The 22800-nt window shown below is 34.9% G+C and overlaps 2 protein-coding genes and 1 pseudogene across 2 annotated transcripts; 1 reads left to right on the top strand and 2 right to left on the bottom strand.

The window, feature by feature from the left end:
* LOC102501663 (V-type proton ATPase subunit E 1-like) overlaps window positions 1-2409 on the top strand; it is a 9721-nt pseudogene extending 7312 nt beyond the window's left edge.
* Window positions 2410-6061: 3652 nt separating this feature from the next.
* On the bottom strand, window positions 6062-7006 carry LOC102502084 (olfactory receptor 5D14). The gene has a single exon (XM_006165752.1). It carries the CDS (start codon window positions 7004-7006, stop codon window positions 6062-6064), a length of 945 nt encoding a protein of 314 aa, XP_006165814.1.
* A 7089-nt stretch (window positions 7007-14095) lies between these two features.
* Window positions 14096-15037, bottom strand: LOC102468871 (olfactory receptor 5D13-like). The gene has a single exon (XM_006165757.1). The coding sequence runs from the start codon at window positions 15035-15037 to the stop codon at window positions 14096-14098; it is 942 nt and encodes a 313-aa protein (XP_006165819.1).
* Between the last annotated feature and the right edge of the window lie 7763 nt (window positions 15038-22800).

Here is a 22800-nt window from a genome sequence, read left to right on the forward strand (position 1 = left end):
TATATAAATATATAAATTGTTTCACATGTTGGCTTTTTTCTCCTGGTTCAAATGTATGTCCTGGCCAAGCATTCCCATGCACAGCTTGTAATGTGAGACTATGTGGAGCTATCTTTGTCCTGGAGGAACAGGAAATTTGCAGGGATAATGGGTTCCTGGGTTTTAATTATATAAATGTTGCTTATTTAAAATATAAATCATGATTTAAGCCATTATTTTCCCTATCACTCTACTTGGCAAAAGAACTAAATCTTTAATATTAGTGTGTAAAAAAGTAAAACTATTCATAAAATAATTATTTGATTAAACACTCATGTCAAAATTGCATCTAATGGGACCAGCAGTTAGCATAATGTCTATGTTGTTGGACTCCCATGTAGTCGACCATGGTTCAAGTCCCGGACCTGGTGGCTTAAACTCATGCTGGGCACATGTGTGCGCTTGCCCAAAATCCTGGGAGAAGAATTGAGGAGAAGGGATTGTGGCATGGCCATCCCTGGGGGATGATTTCTCGCTTTTTGTCTCTCTGTCTCTCTCTGTCTTTCTGGTGAGCGTACACACCCTATGGGAAAAAAAATCTAAAAAAAATTACATCTAATAAAAATAATAATAATATAAGAGGACTTCAAAATGTTTATGAAAAAATAGAATTAAAGTACAAGTTTATTTTGGTTCCAAGAAAAAAAAGAAAGTCATGCAGATTTTTTAAAATACATGTTCTTTATTAACTTTTGATGATGTCTTCAAATAGTCTTAATATTATTTAATCCCCAATTCTTGTTTAAGTTTCTTCAATTATCTCAACGATATTTTTCATTAGTTTGAATTAAGAGACAAACATAATTGGTAGTGATAACTAGCTTCATTTGTAATGTAACAATTTTATGTTAGAGGCCATGTGTATATGTGTTCAAGTAATATTTTTAAAAAACACGGTCCATTGGTATAATACTGTATGCTCTATATTTGGCTTGTTGCTTCATCTGTTATCATTTAGCTTGGTCCTGCACCAATTCTTATAAAGTGATTTTTAACAATTTCTTTTATTATTTATTTAATTTTAACTTTTTGCTATTAGTCATGTGCACTCACTGGAGACAGACAGAGAGAGAAAGTGAGAAATTGCCCCTTGGGGGGATGGTCATGCTGCAATCTCTTCTCCTCCATTCTCCCCTCAGGTTTTGAGGCATGCATGCACATGCACCAGGCATGTTTCCCAAGTCACTGGTCAGAGACTCAAATCTTGCTGTCAGCCATGTTAGATCTGGCAACCTTGACCCACCATACCACCAGATAGCCCCAGATCAAAACGTTTGATCAATTCAGTAACATTCTTTTAGTTTCTCTTTGGTAAAAAAAAATTTTTTGTATGGTTCTTATTAGTTCCAGTTGTACCTACTAGGAGGAACATAATAACTGATTGTTCATCCAACTTTTAGTGATATTCATTCTGATATGTGGATTCAGATAGTGTCAGTTTGATTATTGTTTCAAAATTTTCCTTCAACTTTAGTGATTTTAATAACCATTGAAATCATCATCATGATTTATTTTTAATATACAGTGATTTTTCTAATTATTATTTTTTATACTTTTAATTCTTCTAAACATTCCCTTATTAACTGTTTGGTGATGCCAAAATACAATTTATATAGGAAAAATACAATAGAGAATTTTTCTCTCTCTCTTCCCACTATTCCTGTCAAGCTTAAACTTGAGCCAGTTGCCCGCCAGTTGACATCACTTTCCCCATGGCTCTCAGCAAAAGTATGTTGAGCACATGATGGCTGTCATCAAAGAAGATGCCAATGAGAAAGCAGAGGAGATACATGAGAAGGCAGAATAAGAGTTCAACATTGAGAAATATTATTTTATACAAACTCAAAGACTGAAGATTATGAAATACTGTTTTTAAAAAAAGGACGATTGAACAGCAGAAGAAAATTCAGATGTCCTATTTGATGAGTTAAGCAAGGCTCAATGTCCTCAGAGCAAGAGATGACCTTCTCTCAGACCTTCTAAATGAAGCAAAGCAGAGACTCAGCAAGGTGATGAAAGATACAGCTAGGTACCAGGTACTGCTGGATGGACTGGTCCTCTGGGGTGTGCACCAACTTTAGCACCCTAAATGAATGATCATTCCTGGAAACAAGGTTTCTCTCTGATAAAGGCTACAGTGTAGAAATCCATACTTATGTACAAAATTACCATCAAAAAGACATCAATTTCCATATCAATTGGGAAGCATTCTTGGATATAGATGGCAGAGTTAAGATCTATAACAAGGATCATGAGATAAAGGTGGCCAAAACTCTGGGAAGGTGACTGGATCTCATAATTTAGTGGATAATGCCAGAAGTCCAGGGAGCTTTGTTTAGTGCAAATTCCAGTAGGAATTTTGTGGAATAAACCTTTGGGAGCTTCAGTTCATCTGCTCTACTTTGGAAATTCCTCATATTTGAAGAAAAAAAGATTATCTATATAACTTCTGCTTTGTGTTCAAATACTATTCTGTGTTTATTCATGGATATCGTCTGCCACCAGTGACTGTGACCTAATTCATAATACTTAGAGAAAGTGTCACTTATTATGATACAGAACCTATTTCTAGTTCATCTGAAAGTAACACAGCACTCAGCTGTTCTGTAGCGTGATGGTGAGGGGAGCAGAGGTGGTTGTAGGGACATCACTGAGTCCTCTGTTACTTCCCTGGCTCCAGTGATGTCTGCAGAAGGCATCTGGTGTTCTCTCCCTCCAGGTCTTTGTCCTTTAGGTTTAAGATGCGCGTAGGGTATGTATTTTTTCCAGCAGTAATAGCTTCACTGTTACCCACATGTGTCAGTAAGTTTTCCTCATTTGTAAAGGTGATTTATAGTCTAAATCATGAATATGCTTTATTTATTAAAATAGAAAATTTATACAAATTTTTAAAAATGAAATAAATACATGCTTCATTTTTACTGCCTTTCTTTTTCTTTTTTTAAAAATTAATTTATTGATTTATTTTAATATGACCAGAGAAGGACAGAGAGAGAGAGATAAAGAGAAAGGGAAAGCAAGAAAGCAAGCCACCAGGTCTAGGACTTGAACCACAATTGGCCATATGGGAATCCAGTGCCCTTAACCCCATGCTACCTGCCGGTCTTTACACCTCCTTTAAAAGTAATAGAAGTCAATGATTATTTATTGGGTTTAGTATCTTTATTTAAATGTATCTGATGCTTTTAAATTAATTTCAATCAATATTCATTTTTATATTGAAATTTTTTAACCAGTAGATAGTAATCGATCATGGTTCAAGTTCTGAAGTAGTGACACACATCAGGTGTATGTGCGTGTATGCCCAATATCCTGAGAGGAGAATGGAAGAGAAGGGATTGCAGTGGGGCCATTCCCCCTGGGGAGTGATTTCTTGCTTTCTGTCTTTTTGTCTTTTTGCCTCTTTAGTGAGTGCACATACCCTATTGCAAAAATCTCTCTTAAAAAAATAATAAAATTTTCTAACCATAAGCCAGACAGTCATTTTAAACTGTCTATATCTCCGAGATGACCTAACTAGCTCTTTATAGCATTCTTGCTTTCTAGAAAACTATACTGCCTATGGTAGTAATCTTGTATATTTATTATCCTAAACTTTAAATCAATCAGCCATTTGTGTGAGAAGCTCTGTTTCTGTTTAAAATGAAAATAACTCATTTAGGTGAACTGGAGAATGGAGATAATCCTTGTTCCTAGATTATAATTTTTAGTGTTATTTGTTTTAAAAGAGAATATTATTTCAAACTAAGTGTCTTTTTTTCTTTCTTTCTCTCTCTTTATCTAAGTTTTACTAGAGTACACGTGCACTCACTAGACACAGATAGGCAGAGAGAGGAAGAGAAAGTGAGATAACATCCCCCCTAGTCAGCCATGGCCACACTGCAGTCCTTTATCCTTCATTTTTCCATCCCATTAGGATCTTGAGCATGCACAGATTCATAGCTGGTATGTTTTTCAAGCCACCAGGACCAGCATTCAAACAGCAGTCAATGTTCTGGGAGCCAGTTTCCTTAATCACTATACTATAAGGCTAGTGATTTTTCCATTAATTATTTGTCCTTTTTGTTGTTGTTTTCTATTGTTTTCACAAAGATATTTTGTATATTCATGCAATTTAAATTTTAAACTTGCCTTTAGATCTCCGTATTAGTTTGTCAAATAAAAAAGAGATCTGATTAATTTTTGGTATAGTTATTTATCTCAAAAAAGCAGTTTTAATAATATCAACTTTGTCATTTATTTTAAATTCTGTTGGCTTAGCTATTCTATTAAATTTTAAGTGTTAGGATGCTTGTTTAGTTATTCACACAGTATTTAATTATGGTTCTTCAGATTCCTAGTTTAAATGTTTATTTACATATATTCTGTTTGTATTATGCTCGACAGCACTATAGAGATTTCCAGATTTGATAATACTTGGAATGCAACCTTTTGAATAATATCTGAGTGCAATCCAGAAATTTTTTTTGAGAGGTTTTTTGCTATAGGGCACTCACCAGAAAGACAGAGAAAGCAAGAAATCATCCCCCAGGGGGGATGGCCACACTGCAATCCCTTCTCCTCCATTCTCCTCTCAGGGTCTTGGGGACGCACGCAAGCACACACACCCAGCATGAGTTTAAACCACCGGGTCCGGGACTCGAACCACAGTCAGCTGCATGGGATTCCAGAGACATAGACATTAAGGTAACTGCTGGTTCCCAATCTAGAAATATTTAAAGGTCTCTCATGATTGTCCTTACTTTTTTTGTTTGTTTGTTTTGAGAGAGAATTTTGCTATAGGGTCTGTGCATTCAACAGAAAGACAGAAAGAGATAAGAGAGATAGAAAGTGAGAAATAACCCCCCCCACCCAGGGGGATGGCCAGGCCACATTCTCTACTCCTCCATTCTCCTCTCAGAATTTTGGACACACACACACACACACACACACACACACACACACTTGACATGCGTTTCAAACCACCAGGTCTGTGACTTGAACTGCACTCAACCACATGGGTGTCCAGCACTTTAACCATGGTGTCCTGCATAATTGTCACTTCTAAAGGGCCAAATTTATTTCTATGACATCTCCTATTAGTAGAAATACTCAGAAGTACTATAGTGAAAGGGTACTGGATTTTGAACCAACAATGAACTTCTGTCTTTAGTCTGACATTTCAATCCTTTCTAGGCTATATTATGAATCTTTGTGTCACTGCCTATACAATAAACATTTCTCTTGCCCTGTGTACTTCTCAGCATGAGCTAATTGTTTCAAGTGCAAAGCTTTCTATATATAAAATTCAGAAAATCTAAGAAATGACTGGGTCAGAAAAGAATGATCTCCCTCTTTATCTCAGAGCATATCTATTTGTTCTGTGAATCCAATACTGTGAGGGTGTAATGAGTTTGAAGTTTTCTCAACAAAGACATACTGCTTCAGGAGTATACAACTCAAATAATTTTAATAACTGTTTTTAAGTTTGTTTATTTCTTTCATGAATGAGAAAGGCAGAATGATAAAAAGAGAGTGACAGCACCCCTAACAAGTTCTTGTTGATGTGATCCAAACCCAGCTGCAATCATGCTTGGTATAAGAACACCTGTTAGATCATTGTATTCATGGAAGTCTCTAGACACAAACCAAGAACCCTCCCACATGGATCAGCCTCATAGAGCATTGTGTTTTGCAACTGCCCCACTGTCTAACCCCCTCAAATAATGTTAAAGGTAAGAAATTAATTGCCATATGCATTAACAAATCTTTTTCATGGTGAGTTAATATTATTCTCTCAGTAACTCTTTTCTTCACATTGAAGGATTTATTGTGCATTATGAGTGTGTGCTTTGTTTTAAGAGAATTTAAATAAATAGATGCTTTATAGATCAAAATCCCATGGAATTCATACCAGAATTAAAATTTGGCTTCTTAAATATAGGTATCTTAAAACCCATTGATATGGTAGGGGTTCTAGAAACATTAGAAACTCTCTTTTATTGTTCATTGGAATTCAATGAAGTGGAATTTTGAGATTGGTTCAATGAAATGCGATTTTTGTGTTTACTAATTTCCAGAAGGCCTCCTTCACATCTTTATTCCTCAGGCTGTAGATCAGAGGGTTCAACATTGGGTTGACAACTGTGTAAAAGACGGAGGCCACTTTGACTGTCTGCCGAGAGTTCTTGGAGTTGGGCACGCAATAGAGAGAAAGGATGGTCCCATGAAAGATGGTGATGGCAGTCAAGTGGGAGGCACAGGTGGAGAAAGCTTTACGGCGTCCACTGGCTGAACGGATTTTTAGCACAGTCACAAAAATAAAAACATAGGATGTGAGTATAATCAGTAGTGTACTCACCTCATTGAAGGTGGCAAAGCCAAAAAGGAGCAGGTGAGGGATATGTGTATTAGAGCTTGAGACAGCAATGAGAGCTGTGTATTCACAGAAAAAGTGGTTGATTACGTTATGTCCAGAAAAGTTTAGATGGAGAGCGTAACAAAGGAGTACCAAGGGGCCGAACATACCCCAGAGATAAGATCCAGCCACAAGCAGGGCACAGAGCCTTTGTGACATGACCACTGTATAAAGCAGAGGATTGCAGATGGCCACAAAGCGGTCATAGGCCATCACGGCCAGCAGGAACGACTCCGTCACCACAGCAGTGCAAGAAAGGAAGTACTGCAGCATGCAGCTAAAGTAGAAGATGCCTTTATCTGCCATGACCAAGTTTTCAAGCAGCTTGGGAGTAACAATGGAAGAGTAACAAAAATCAACAAAAGAAAGATGACTAAGGAAAAAGTACATAGGAGTGTGAAATTTGGGGTTGGCCTTGATGAGTACTATCATCCCAAGGTTTCCTACCACAGTGATGATGTACATGATCAGAAACACAAGGAAGAGAGGAACCTGAAGTTCTGGGTAGTCTGTGAAACCTAGTAGTGCAAAGGTGGTCTCTGTACTCAGATTTCTTGCAGCCATTGCCATAATTCCTGTCAGTGGGAGGGTGTGGTTAGAGAACGTTTCCTGCCAAAGAGAAGATTTATAGGGGTGAGTGATAAATCTCTATAATAGAGAAAAGGAAGTGAGAAAGAAGAATGAGTGCTCCTAGTTTTCTCCATGAACATGTCTCATTCAGATAGCTGCTATGTATCTACCAACTAATTTGAGTCTCTGAAATGTCTTTGCATTTCTAGCACACCTTGTATTTGCATAAAAATACGTATTATAATGTAGTACGTACATCCACACATTAGCTAGTAGCATAATGTGCAAATAACGATGGAAAATATTATTTTGTCAGAAATATAGTGATGTATTTTTCTATGAAAATATGTGTCATGCCTCTTCAACAATCTAATAGCTGTACGTAAATACATAAACACACATTGTTAATGTTTTGTGTTGATATACACAGAGTAATTAAATGCCCCACTTTTAACCTATGCGTGGCATATACATTTAATTAAAATTTATGACAAAAAGTTAGTATAGCCCAGGATATCTATCTCTTAAGGGTCCCAAGTAATAGAAATGAGTTCTCTCAAGACTGACTAGTTTTCATTCCTTTAAAAGTTATATAACTGTTTAAGATGCATCCAAAGAGAATATGGATAAATATCCATTTTTAAGGTAGAAAATTTACTCTGTGTGAGATGGTTATTACTAGACCTAAGACAAATATTTCCATGAGTGTTAACTTCTTTCATTAACATTACTGGGCTCTAAATTGAATAGTATTTAGAGTGAAAACTTTACAAGAAAAATTCTAAAAAAACCCAGTTGCCACATCAGGAATATAATATTGTCACAGTTTCATAGAAAACCTGGGTAAACTTACCTGCTAGGGAGAAAGAGGCCACCACCCTCCCATTTCTCTGTAGAGTTAGCTAGAGCACCAAGGCTCTTACATCTAATGCGACAGCTCTGGGGAATCAAGCCCTGGGGAATCATTACCAACTCATTTATCACAAACATCAATTAATAACCAATGCCAGGTCGAACATATCATGTTTAATGATTGAAATTTCTATGAAATTTCACAGAAAATTTGCATCATGAAGTCAACTGTCAGATTTTCTTTGCACATAATTAAAATTTCCTCTGTCAATTAAGAAAACTAAAATAAAACTCAAATACTGCTTGAGTTACATCAAAATTCAGTAGGACTCTGGATTTTGGAGGCAGCATTTATCAATTTTAGGCAAGTTACTCTAACTTATTTACAAATTTTCACTAAAGGATATCTATTTTAAGTGGGGCCAAAAATAAGAAAAATCTCTGTAGCTAGCCTAATCTATCCTTTCAGCTGTTGTGTTTGGTCATGTGAGCCAGTATATATGATTATCCTTGACAACAGATTTGGAAGAAAGATTTTTTTCAAATTTGCATAGACTCCTAGAGTTAATGACAGATCCGACTCATAGGATTTTATGGAAAGGCAATTACTTATGCAGAAAATCTTTTGAAAAATAACTTCTGAATTTTTAGTGGACCCTAATGGAGACTAAATGATTAGGAATAGGCTAAAAAGTTACCATACAACTTCCATGTCCAGTAATGAATGGGTGTTGTCTGTTCTACTAATTTATAAAATTAAGCATGCAATGCAACTAACAGCACTCCTATTCCTGAAGACATAAATAAATCACATAAGCAAGTGGTAAAAATGCCAAAGTTCATTGCCTTGCTCTATTGATTCTTCCTTCTCTGCCTGAACTTGTGGCCTCATGGAGTACACACTATGACAACTTGAATATGGGAGAAAACATTTGAATCTTATTTTCAGATGACTCTACCTGATATACCAACACCATACAAAAGTAGATAGTTGCAACACTATAATCTTGCTCTGGAGTAGCCTTGACAAACATCTGGGAACAAAAATTCTTCTAGTATTTATTTAGAAATTCGAACAGTCCGCTCAGATCTTTGAGATCACCTTTTGAAACTTTGTTATCGAGTATGTTTTGTAGCAGTCCTTTGAGATAGACTAATATCCTCCAGAGTGCGCCATATACTCTAAATCTATAACCAATATAATTGTCATTTCTCCAATAATTTATAAGACCCAGAATTTGTGTATCCAATGTGTAAATGCTAAAGACTCATCAACCTATCACCTTTAATGAAGCACTAGCAAAATTGTTGCTCCCAGGAGTAATACCATGAGCTCTATACAATACTTTAGAGGGTTTTATCTCCCATGGGAATGGTTCTTCCACTAGGGAACACAGCAGTGGATCCATTAAGAGGGAATTGTGATTTATGTATCAAGGACATGTGGTAGTACTGATGTGCAGACTCTGAAGTTGAGGCACTAAAATCCCTTACAGCTTCTACTTTCATTCTTTTCAAACACTACTTTAATATCACCATATCAGGTTGCCAGTGTAACATACTAACAGAAGAAAAATTCCTTGGAAAAATACTGAGGCCCTCTCAGCCAACAGCCAGCATCAAGTCATTTCACAAATGAGCCATGCCATTTTGGAAGTGTTAGGAAGATTTAACAGAATTCCCACGTTGATTGATCAGTGTCAGTGAGCATAAATGAGATCGGCTCATAGGTCCAAAGGATGGTGAGAAATGTCAAAATGTTCTTAAGCCAATAATTTTTGGGCAATTATTCCTAAGGAAAAGACAACTAAAGTATGCTCCATGTTACAATTTTAATAGATAGAATATTTATAAAATTAGTTTTAATATCCTTTTTTCCCTGTAAAATCATACCCATATGCTTGGAGGGTATGTGGCTGATTTAACATTAGTTACAAATAGATAGAGAGAGATATATAATTTTATATATACATATATGACACCATATATAAATATGAAATAAACATACATCAGAATGTAAGATTACATCAGACTATAAAGATTAAATTTAATTATATATGTGTGTATATGCTTACATAAATAAAAAACATATGTATAAATGATTCCTGCATCTCTTCTAGATTTATCCGTCATCATTACCAAAATATGAACAACTCAGATATAATTTTCCAAAACGCAAATGGAAAAAAAATCTTTTATATCCAATGTGTTCACTTATGTAGTTATGTTTTCATCAAAAATATTTGATCAGAAATATGTTGCTTGAGCATGAGTTAGAACAAATAACACACAGGCAGTTCATGCTAAGCCAGTCTGTATCTAGAGGAATCACTTGTTTCAAGACCACTAATAGTCATTTTTCTTCTAGTGGTATCTAGAAACAACTACTACTATTCTCTAAATTCATGTATGAATTCATTGTTGATCTGTTCTTTTATATGACTCATATCATATATCTTTTAAAGAATTCACTTTCTACATAGTTCACAAAATTATTGCCAAACCTATAAAATCTTAGCTCTTTTCACTTTTTTTTGGTCAACTTGTTTTTGAAAGTCATTCTAGGTTTTGAATAATATTCAGACATGCATTCCTTTTACATTTCAGAAAAAGTTAATACCAATTTAGATTGATGCTGTGAATATAGAAATGTAGATTTGCTTCCTCCAGTTTTCAGAAAAAGTATAATGATGCATCTCTGGTACAGCTCCAGCCTCCTTCCCTTTATAAGAGCATGGACTAGTTCTACAGGCCTTTCTACAAGATGAGCACTTTTCATTTTTTCCTGTACTTGCCCTAGGAATTCATCAGTCTTAGTAACAAAGAGATGTTTTTAAAATCCTAATGTTCTCAGACCATCTGTGTGGTCTGGTGGTTAAGACACTTGAAACCCACATGACTGATTATGCAGCTTGAGTACTGGAAAAAGCGGCTTGATAAACATGCCAGGCAAGTGTGTGTGCCTGCCCGAAATCGTAAAAGAAGGGAAAAAGAGAAGGGAAGAAATTGCATCATGATCATTTCCCATAAGACTGAGGGTACTTTCTCCTCTCCCTCTCTCTCTGTCTCTCTCTAGCAAGCACAATGCACAATGCCTTCTAGAAAAAAGAAAAATAAATCTAATAGTCTGGAATAAATGGGACCAAACATTCCTCTTATTTCTTTATTCAGATTTTTTTAAAAGAATTATTTTTATTATTTAACTTTATTATTATTTCTGTAATGTGACCAGAAAGGGACAGAGTGAAAGCAAGACTAGGAGAGAGATAAAGTGAGAAAGCAAGCTTGGTCAGCCATGTGGGAGTCCAGTGCCCTTAACTACCATGCCACCTGCCAGCCCCATTCAGCTTTTCTAATTGTCTTCTAGTGTTCCTTTCCCATTCTCTTCAGGTAATGGATTCATCCATTCTTAAATTATGAACAAATTTAGTCTTTTCTCATATACATTTTATTTTTATTTATTTTATTTATTTTATTTTATACATTTATCTAGTATACATCACTTAGCTCTAAAGTGAATTAACCAAACATGAATACACTTTATACCAGTCCAGTTCAGGATACCATATACTTTATCATCAACAGACAATAATCCATTTCTGTATCTCATAAATGTCTTTCCTCTCTATTTTTCTCCTTAATTTCTTTCCTCATACTCTCCCTCTTCTCCCACACTCCTCCCACACTGTATTCAGTATCCCTAGTCATTTCCATGCTGCTATATCCTCCAGTCTTTCCATTTTTACCATAAAATATGGAGAGTTGGTATGTTTAAGTGGAGACATCCAATGTCTCCTTCATAGCCTGGCTTGTTTCACTCAGCAGCAAATCTTCCATATTTATCCACTTTCTATCAAATAAAAGAATCTTGTTTTTGTTTTGTTGTTGTTGTTGCATTTTTTATGGCTGAGTAGTATCTTCAAAAAATAACCAAAACCAAACCAAAACAAAACAAAACAAAAACAGCTTTTGCTTTTATTTATTTATTTTCTGTATGGTTTATTTTCTATTTAATTTATTTCTACTCAAATTTTTATTATTTCTTTTCACATTTTTTGAATTTTTTGTTGTTGTTCTTCCAATTTCCTGAGGCATAATGAGGCATAATGTCCATTTGTGGTATCTCATCTTTTTCTTGTGCACTGATTGGTATGAAGTTCCTCTGATTACTACTTTTACTGTGTCCCATTGATTGTGGAGACTCATGTATTCATTGTTATTTGGTTCCATGATTCTGTTGATTTCAGTCTTAATTTCTTCCATAGCTTTGAAATCACTGAGTAGGTTGTTTAGTTTCCATGTGTTAGTGTATTTTTGAGGGTTTTTCCTAAAATTATATGAAGTTTAATTCCATAATGATCAGAGAAGATGCTGGATATAGTTTCTTTACATGCCTCACATACCTTTTTAAATTTTAAATTTTTGAAAAGGTAATTATATTAATTTTCTATTGTTAGTGCAATACATTGCAATGAATTACTGGTTTACAAAATACAAATGTATTATCTTGTAGTTCCAAAGTCCTAAATAAATATATCTATTTTTGTCCTTTGAACTTTAAATTGCAGCACAATTGCACCCTCAAAATGAATCCCAACAGGCTTAAATCAAGATGTCTGTAGGGCTTATTCTTTCTGAAGGATCCAGGGGAGATTTCCTTTTTTGATTCTTCCCACATCTGGTGGCAGTCAGTATTCCTTGGCTTATAGGAACGTCACTCCAATCTCTGTTTCCAGTGTCCTACTGCCTTTTACTCTTCCCTTTACCTCTCTTTTTTTTAAGGATACTTTCATTTACATCCTATTGGAGAATCCAGGATACTTTTTCCTTCACGAAATCTTTAATTTGATAACAAATGTAAATTTTATCTTGGCTATAAGTTAACAGTTAGAAATCCAAGGATTAGGGCCTAGACATATTTGGGAGTTATTATTCAGCTTTCCATAGTAATCCTTAACTTTTTCCCCATTTTATTTTATGTGATGCTAACAAATGTGGATAGGCAAGTGATTACAGAATATTCAGCTAAAACTAACACTTAAAATTGTACACAGAAATTTTTCCATGCTATAATAATCAGCAGAAGAAGCATTCATGTAAACAATCAATAATCATTGGTTATATTATTCTTATTCTTTTGACTCTTTAGGTCTAAGACAGGAGCTATATTTATTGAAGAGACATTGCCAGAAGTCCTAAGTAAATTGGATATAATCTTCAATATTATTAATTTAGTCTGAAATTTTAGTATTCTTTCTTTGTTATTTACCTAGTAAATAGTCTCTGAATGTCAAATATGTTTTTCAGGCAATTTTTGAAGAATTGTAGATCATTTAGCATAACAAATGCTTTTACCCATTATGAATACTCTGTATATTGGTTCAGTCAAAGATATTGCCATATCATCAACATTTCTTTCCTTTTTCACCTTGATTTCAACATTTCTTTCCTTTTTCACTCCCTCTCACCATTTTCCATTTTCCACCAATAATTAGAGTGAGTTGAGAATCCTCATAATGGGAGAATGCACTTGCAACTATGCCTCAGATAAGGGAATCATATTTTGATTTTATGTTCTGTTATTTACTTGTTGAATTAGTTTCCCAGGAATTCCACAACAAATTACCACAAATTTGGTAGTGCAAATCACCATATATTTATTTTCTCACAGTTCTTGAGATCAGGAGTCTGAAATTAAGATGTTGAGTCCTATGCTCCCACTGAAGGCACTAGGAGAGAAACATTCCTTGCCTCTTTCAGGTACCAGGGGCTCCTAATCCTCACTGGTCTGTGACAGCAAAACACCAGTCTGCTTTCATTTTCATGTGGCTTCATCCCTGTATCTTTGTTGTCTTTTACTATCTCTTACAAGAACACTGTCACTGTCATAGAGAGCACATGCTAACCCACTATGATCCTATCTCATTTCAGTTCTTGCTTTCATTACATCTTCAAATATCTTAATTTTAAATGAGGCCACTTCTGAGGTCCCAGGTGTACATAAATATTTTATAGGGGACACTAGTCAACCTATAGCCTTTGTGTTATTTCACATATGATTGACAGATACTTTGTTAAGCACTGAAGTGAATAGAAATCAAAAGATCAAATAATGAGATTCTTTCAATAGATTTAAAAATTATACTGTGAATTGACTAAATAACTTGAATCATCATGTCTGCCATAAGCAATGAATCTTAATATAATAAATCCAATTCCTTATGGGAATATCAGCCTTCAACAAAATTGTGTTTGGTGATTCATTAACTTTCTGACACTCTCCTTCACATCTTTGTTTCTAAGGCTATAAATCAAAGGGTTCAGCATGGGGATGACCACTGTATAAAATAAAGAGCCTACTTTGATTATAAGCCATGAGTTTTGGGAGTGGGGTACACAATAAAGGAACAAGACAGTCCCATGGAAAATGGTAATGGCGGTTAGGTGGGAGGCACAGGTAGAAAAAGCTTTTTGGCGCCCACCAGAGGAAGGCACTTTTATGACCATGACAAAGATGATTATGTAAGTAGTGAGGATGATGACCAGACTGCTCACTTCATTGAATATGGCTATGACAAAACAAAGCACTTGACTAATAAAAGGGTCAGAGCAGGAGACAGAGACAATGACAGAGTGCTCACAGACAAAATTGTTGATGACGTTAGATCCACAGAAGGATAATGCCAAGAGAAAATAGGTGAGCGTCAGGGAAGAGACTATACCCCATGTGTAGGGTCCAGCTACTAGTAATGCACAGAGTTTTGGGGACATGACAACTGTGTAGAGCAGAGGGTTACAAACGGCCACGAATCGGTCATAGGCCATCACTGCCAACATGAATGTTTCTGCCACTGCAAATATACAAGCCAAGAAGAATTGCATGATGCATCCTGCAAAGGAAATGGTTCTGTCTTCCACAATCAGGTTCTCCAACAGTTTGGGTGTCACTACTGTAGAGAAACAGAAATCAACAAAGGATAGGTGGCTGAGGAAAAAGTACATGGGGGTGTGGAGTTTGGGATTTATCCTGATGATGATGACCATGCCCAAGTTCCCTAGTACCGTGACTGTGTAGATGGTCAGGAAGACCAGGAACAAGGGCACTTGGAGGTCTGGATATTCTGAGAAACCCAAGAGGATGAATGTGGCTCCAGAACTCTGATTTCCTTCAGCTAACATTGGGATTGTTATTACAGAAAATCTGAAATAAAGATAATAAAAAGAATAATTATAATGATCGACATTATTTATATCTTATTTGCCATGTATCAGGCATGCTAGAATGTTAAACTACATTAATTTGAATCTCTAAATAACACAATGAATTATAAACTAAGTTGCCCCATATTTTTTATATAAGGAAACTGAGATAAATACAAATTTTAAGAAACTTGTTTGTGGTTTGACAGCTTGTTAGTGATGAGATAGATTTTTAAATTGATTCAAGGTAACAAGTTGAATAAAGCAGTATCATTTTAGATACTAAAGTATGGTAGAAACATGATTTTTATAGTTACATTGTATTGAATATATGTGTTGTTTAAGAACATTAAAATTATAGTGAATACAAATTTAGCTCGAAAAATTATAAAAGAAGTATCAGGATAGGTAAACCATACAGCACATGTTCAGTCTGAAAATCATAGAGAAGGCAGCTTTTATGAGTTAGCACAATAATTTTTAAATTTTGAACGTGTAGGCTGCATATCCCTTATCTCAGGAGTTCGAACTCCTAGCCCACAGACTGGTCTGTGACCTTTGGTGGGCCTGCCTTCCCTAATCCTGCCACCTTACCACATAGTAGGTGGGGATATAGGAGACAGACGAGGGATAGACACGGAGGCCTCTATGTTTATGGCTGTTCCTTATCACTGGCTTTGCCACCTGGCTCTACTTACTGTTGGATCAGCGGTGGTAGTGTTGGATTCTTATGAGAGCATGAACCCTATCATTGTGTGATTGTTTCATTGTATATTGCAATGAGGTAGTGGTGGAAATGGGAAGCATGGTGAATGCGGTTTGCTTGAATCATCCTGGGACCAATCTACCACCATCGATCTGTGGAGGGATTGTCTTCCATGAGGCCAGTATTTGTACCCAAAAGGCTGGAAATCACTGCCTTATCTGAAATAACTGGCAGCAGAAGTGTTTGCAATTTTGGATTTTCAGACTAAGGATGTTCAATGTGTATATTTGGATGTTGAAGGAAATACAGCTTTTTTATTTTCAAGCTTTCTTTTGATTCCATCCTTATTTGTAACCACTGCCTTTGTGCAGTAATCTGGTAAAATGCCAAAGCTGACTCTTGAACAAGCTGGAGGATAAGGTAATGACCAAGTTTACAAAATCACCTTCAAGATTTCTGTGTATAGGATTATTATGACTCTAAATATTATGGAAGGGTTTTGATTAAAACTACGTATGTGATTACCTTGTTTTGTGTCATGGAATATTTTATCTATTTGCAAATGTTATTTTGAGACAGCAGAAGCATCTTCAATACACAAGTACTTCATAAAACAAAAGTCTAATAATTTAAAAATCATTAGAAAATAAATTGAGCCAATAACATGATATATAACTCAGAAACTATAATAAAGATTTTGCTAGACGAATCCCATAAACAAAGATAACATTTTAGTTTTGTCTGACCTGATCCAGGGTAAAAAATAAATAAATAAATAAACCAACAACTATATTTCTTTCTTGAGGAAAATGAACTGGGAAGGTCAGTTATAAACAGCTCATGAGAGACCAGCATAATTAAAATAAATAAATAAATAAATAAATAAATAAATAAATAAATAAAAAGGAAAGAAAAGAAAAAAAAATGTTTTGGAAGCATTTATTTTAATTCCAGGCTTTGACATGTGTAATATTGCTAAACTTATTGATTTTTTTCAATTTCTTTAATAGTAATATGAAAATAATAATGACGGAATAGTAATTATTTCATAGATGCTTAACTATGAAATTAAGAAATGATATTAACGTACTTAGTTCCAAGTCTGACAATGGTGGATTCCAAAAAATGTAGACACCTCAAACCTCACCCATTAACATTTTTAATTCTATAACTATTTGGTATTATTTTATTGCATCTTATTAAACATCTAGGAATCAGATAAAGGGTCAAAATGGGTAGGTATAAACATGAAAGATTAGTTTTCTCTCTTGCCTGAATCTCTTTTTTTTATTATTTTATTTTTATTATCATCATAATCTTCTTTATATTACATTGGATTACATATAACTTTACAGTGTATTACATTGCTTTTTCAAAAGGGAATGCCATGCATGTCAGTCAGTACAGAGACATTAATCTCCCTGCTTCAACATTCAATATCTTTTCTATGTTTTCCCCAATCAGTATTATTATTATTCTAATTATTTTTTAAAACAGTCAATCGCTATTTCTCATTTTGCTTGTAAAAATACTTTGCCCATCATGAAATACTTCTCAGACCAATCCAGTTGAGAATACTATACATGTCATCATCAACAGTTAATAAGCCCTATCTGTTTCTCACTAACGTCCTGTCTCTCTATTGTTCACTTGCTATCTTTCTCTATCCTCTTCTCTTCACTTCCCCCATTCCACACTGTCCTATTCTCATTAAGTACCTTCACTGATTCTCTTGTCTGAATCTCTTTTCACCCACCTACTTTAGTCCTAATTTACTAATAATCATCCTTCAGTAAATCAACTTCTGTTTTTTTTTTCCATTTACTTCATTATTCTTTATTTTACATTCAATCACTGTGTATCATTTTGTTACTTTCATCCTACTTTTCTGTCCTCTTTCTCATATCGTGTTTGTGCCTGCGGAAGATTTACCAACCTGCAATCACTGCTGGGGTGGATTACGGTAACAGAGGCACAGCCAGCTTCTCAGTAGTGCTCCAAATGTGCACTGTGAGATTATAAATGTTGTATCCTTAGATTCTTTGTGGTTATTACAACAATGTATGTTTTCAAAAACTTCATCTACTCTCTATTACTTAACTTATCAAATCTAAATTTATCTGCTTAGCTCTACCTAAATCCTAACATTAGCTCCTCCCTAGAATTCGAACTTTATTAATTGTGACAATATTTTCAGTGTATAGTGAATAGTGTATGCTCATTTATTTCTTTATTTAATTTACCTTTTACTTTACCTGTAATTTCTTTTTCTGTCACTCATAAAGTATGACAATATATAAAGCATTTTTTTAATAAAGAGGTGTTCCAATTTTACTCCAGTAATACCTTATACCTTATTGGTATGCCTATAAGCATTATTATCAGGAAATCAAAATGTCATAATATATTGTGTTCACTATTCTTTGAAGCATATTATTCTTTTTCTTTCTCCAACTAGAGTTGTTGAGAACATTTTCTAATATCATTACACATATTGGAAAATACATCTATTTTAGTGTGGCTGTACTATGTTAGCTATATGGTATTATTACATATCCTTAAAGCAAATTTAGGATTGATTCCCCAGAGAGAGAGGAAAAGATCAGAGCTCAAAAATCAGAGACCTTGGAAAAATGAACTCAGTAAATATAGCAGGGAGAGTAATGGAGAGCTTCCTACTTCAAAGGTTACAGGACTCAGTACCCCTCATATGAGTGACAGGTTATGTGAGATACATCACCAAACTGAAAACAACTCACCTGTAGGTCCTGTTCTTACCTCTGAAGAGTTTCCAAGGAAAGTTCGATTCAGAAGTCAAACATTACCTAGAGCGTAAAAGGTTGGTAAATATGGTAGAAGTTTACTATAAATGTCAAGCAGTGTTCAAGAATATATTTCTTTCCTTATATCCAGAAAATCTCAGGGAAAGGAGAAAGGGATGGAAAAAGAGAAAAAGAAAGACAAAGCAAAGTTTGCCATCTGATTTTGATACCAAGGGGGAAAAGGCAGGCCTTATGTATGTTTTCATGACTCTGGGGATTTAGACCTTAGAGGGTCATTACTGCACTGCTTATTTTAGAACACACACTCAGAAGTTAGATTAAATGCCTTCCTCTGTGCCATTTTGCAAGAATGTGATTTCTTCTGTATCACTTAGGATGGTGCATCATGTTTCATTTATTAATTAATCTTGAAACTTTTTATCCAGAAAATATACAAATTGACATTAAACATAGTAAAACACAAAGGAAAATACACCAGTGAGAATGCACCAATTAGAGACAATTGATGTTAACATTATTTTTTTCTTTTTCTTCACATTGTGTATGTGTCTTGAGATGTATACACAATAAAACATGCATTCTGACTCTTTCACATAACTCAATAATGACTGTCCTTTAAACCACTCATTTCTCCAAAGAAACAGAAACAACAGAATATATAGAAAAACAGCATATATATTTATATGATTTCTATAATATATGTTAAATTTTCTATAATAAATCTCTTGTTTACATGTATATATATATATAAATGTTTTACATACACATATATTCATTTACCTATACAGGTTTTACATGTGTATATACATGCAAAACAATGATTTATTTATGTGTTTAAAATAAAGGATTTATTCTATAATAAATATATGTTTACCTTATATTTTTTTAATTTTTAAATACTTCATAACAAATTATCACCAACCCAGTGACACAATTTATATCCAAGTTTCTGTAAAGCAGAAAATATGGCACAGATTAACTGGATTTTCAGTATTTTTCAGGGTTCGATTAAGCTAATAAGCTGCAAGCCAGAGCTACAGTTTCATCAGACCCCAGAGGAGAAAAATATACCCCTCTAACCTCCTCAAATAGATTTCTGAATTCATGGTCTTCCAGGTGTTGGAATAAAGTCCCCTATTCTTGCTGGCTATTGGTCAGAAGCTACTCAGATCCTGGAAGCCACCTGAAGTTTCCTGTTACATGGCACTCCTCATAGGCCCTGTCATAACATGGCAGCTGGCTTCTTCTAGTCAAAAATGTATAAGACCTTTCCAACTTTAGGCTGAGTCCAGTCCCGCTTTTCCATGTTTTCTAGTATAAATCCCCACCTAATTAAGTCAAAATTAACTGATTTTGCTTTTGAATTTTATATGCAAAATTCATCACCCTGTTATATAACAATGTAATCAAGGGAATAGCCTACCATTACTTTACTATAGTGTATTGCTTAGAAAAAAGTCACAGTTCTCACTACACATAAAGGGATACACATCAGGAAGTGGTAATCATTGCCTTCAGTTAGGTCTGTCACTCATTGCAGGAGCTGGATAAGTATTACTAGGTATAGAATGTGTTGCCCCTAGAACTTTAAAGTTGTATTCTAAAATCTGTGCATCCTCACTTTGGTAGAGTTCATAAAATACAACAATTTATCTCTTTTTTTTTTTTTTGAGAGGCTTTTGCTATAGGGCACGTGTGCTCGCCAGACAGACAGAGAGAGACAGAGAGACAGAAAGTGAGAAGTCACCCCTCAGTGGGGATGGTCACGATGCAATCCCTTCTCCTCTGTTTTCCTCTCAGGATCTTGGACACGCACGCACACGCACCTGGCATGAGTTTTAAGCCACCGGGTCCGGGCCGCGAACCGCAGTCGACTACGTGGGAGTCCAGCAACATAGCTATTACACTAACTGCTGGTCCCAACAATTTATCTTTTATTTCAGAAAAGATTTTCTGGAATGTGTCTGATTATTCCACCCCTAAATGTATCATAAAAATAGAAGGTCCCTGGATTTCATCTGCCTTTATGTCTTACTGGGGTTCCTAGCATACTCACCACCTTTAGTTTATCCTGAGTAATAAGTATGATGCTATCAAGGTAATGTATCACATTAATGTGTCAAACTATATTTTGACATAGAGTCAATATAGCTCTTGGCAAAATTTTAAAGAAATACTTTTATATACCCTATGAGAGTGAATTGCTTCTGATTTCCTTTAAAAATTGGAGGAGGAAATAATACATTTACCAAATTAATGGCTGTTGCTATGTTTTAAGCTCTGTTTATCTACTCAAGGGCTCCTATTTAGTCAAATTTGCCATAGTCTTCTGTCATCTGTCATTCTCCGAAATTCATCTGGCTTCTTTCTCTTTGAAGTACTCCTCTTGTGTTTCTTTTACTTTAAGTCCATTGAAGACTTCTTTTATTGTTGTTTCAGGTTATTTTTGGTCTGAAAAAAAACTTTTGTTCCATCTTTATTTTTAAAATATGCTTTAAAATATAAAAATATAAATCTACATTATTTTCTTAAGCAATTTAGTAATATCTACTATGTTCTCTAAATTTCATTTTTCACCAAAGAATCGTCATGGTATTCTACATTAGATAAAATATAGAAGATCAGTACAGACCAACATCTCCCCTATAAAAACATTTGTAAAAGGTATATTACATAATATCCTCCAGGTTCAAATATGTTGTCACAAATAACATAGTTGTCTACTTTTTAAAGGCTGCATATTTTTCATTGTGTATATATCACATTTTCTTTATTCATCTGCCAATGGGCACTAAGATTGTTTCCATATATTGGCTGTTGTGAATAATGGTCCAATAATCATAGGAGTGTAGATATCTTTTTCCTATCAATCAAAATTATTTTTGTATGTACCCAGAAATAAAATTGCTGGATTATATGTCAATTCTGTTTGTGTGCTTTAAAAAAAAAAACAAAAAACAAAAAACTTCCATATTGTTTTCCAAAATGAATTTTCTTATTTATATCTCCACCACTAGTGTACAAAGACTCCCCTAAAAATTGTGTAATCTCATTTGGATGTAGAACCCAAAAATGTCAAACTCATAGAGCAGAGAGTTGACTGTCGGTTATCAGGGACTGAAAGAGAAGGAGAAGGGAGAAAATAAAAATGTTGATCAAAGGGTGCAAAAGTTATATTTTAAGAAGAACCCTGGAAGCAACAAAAAACAGGTAAAGTTTTAAAGAGAGAAGATATCTTTTGGGGGTAAATGGCAGTTTAAATGAGCTGTTTTCCTCACTGTACATTTCCTTTAAAAAAAAATTAAGAGGTTTTTGCTACAGGGTGTGTGTGCTCACCAGAGAGACAGAGAGAGAGAGAGACAGAGAGACAGAAAGTGAGAAATCACCCCCTAGGGGGGATGGCCACGCCACAATCCCTTCTCCTCCATTCTCCTCTTGGGATCTTGGACACGCATGCACACGCTCCTAATGTGTTTTTAAGCCACTGGGTCTGGGACTCAAATCGTGGTAGACTACATAGGAGTTCAGTGACCAAGCCATTAACACTAACTGCTGGTCCCTCCTTTTTTTAGAGAGAGAGCTATTTTTGCTATATGATGCATACCCTTGCCAAATAAATAAAACAGAGAGACAGAGAGACAGAAAGTCAGAAACCACCTGGTGGGGGAATGGCCATACCGCAATGCCTTCTCCTCCATTCTTTCAGAATTTTGGGCTTGCACACCCGCATGTCCAGCATATTTGAAGCTGCTGGGTCTGAGACTCAAACTGTGGTCAACTATGTAGGAGTTCGGTGACATAACCTTTTTCCATCTGCTGGTCCCTCAGTGTAAATATTTTATGTTTTTATGAAAGGGTTCATTTTCAGGATTGGCCTTTGTAAAGTGTCACTAATGGGAAAACAGTGAATCCAATAGTGCTTTGAATTTAACAAAATTTTACTGACAAACTGAAAACTAAAAAAACTCCAAACTTAGTTCTTTTTTCTCCTAGTTTCTTGAGTTGTAAACATAGATTGTCTGAGATCTTTCCTTTTCTTTTTTTAATGTAGGCATTTATTACTATAAACATTTTTCTGAGAACTGATTTTGCTGGATTCTGTAAGTTTTGGTATGTTGTATTTTCATATATATTTGTCTTAAGATATTTTTAAAATTTTTCTTTTGATTTCTTCTTTGTTCCATTGATTGCTCAGGAAGATGTGGTTCAATTTCCACATATTTGTGATTTTTAAACTTCTCTCTTGTATTGTT

The sequence above is a fragment of the Tupaia chinensis genome, unplaced genomic scaffold, assembly GCF_000334495.1.
Source record: "Tupaia chinensis unplaced genomic scaffold, TupChi_1.0 Scaffold144018_1, whole genome shotgun sequence".
In the NCBI taxonomy this organism is placed as follows: Eukaryota; Metazoa; Chordata; class Mammalia; order Scandentia; family Tupaiidae; genus Tupaia; species Tupaia belangeri.

What these genes read in the sequence shown, in the direction of transcription:
- LOC102502084 (XM_006165752.1), bottom strand. Translation starts at nt 7,006, where the DNA reads ATGGCAATGGCTGCAAGAAATCTGAGTACAGAGACCACCTTTGCACTA.
- LOC102468871 (XM_006165757.1), bottom strand. Translation starts at nt 15,037, where the DNA reads ATGTTAGCTGAAGGAAATCAGAGTTCTGGAGCCACATTCATCCTCTTG.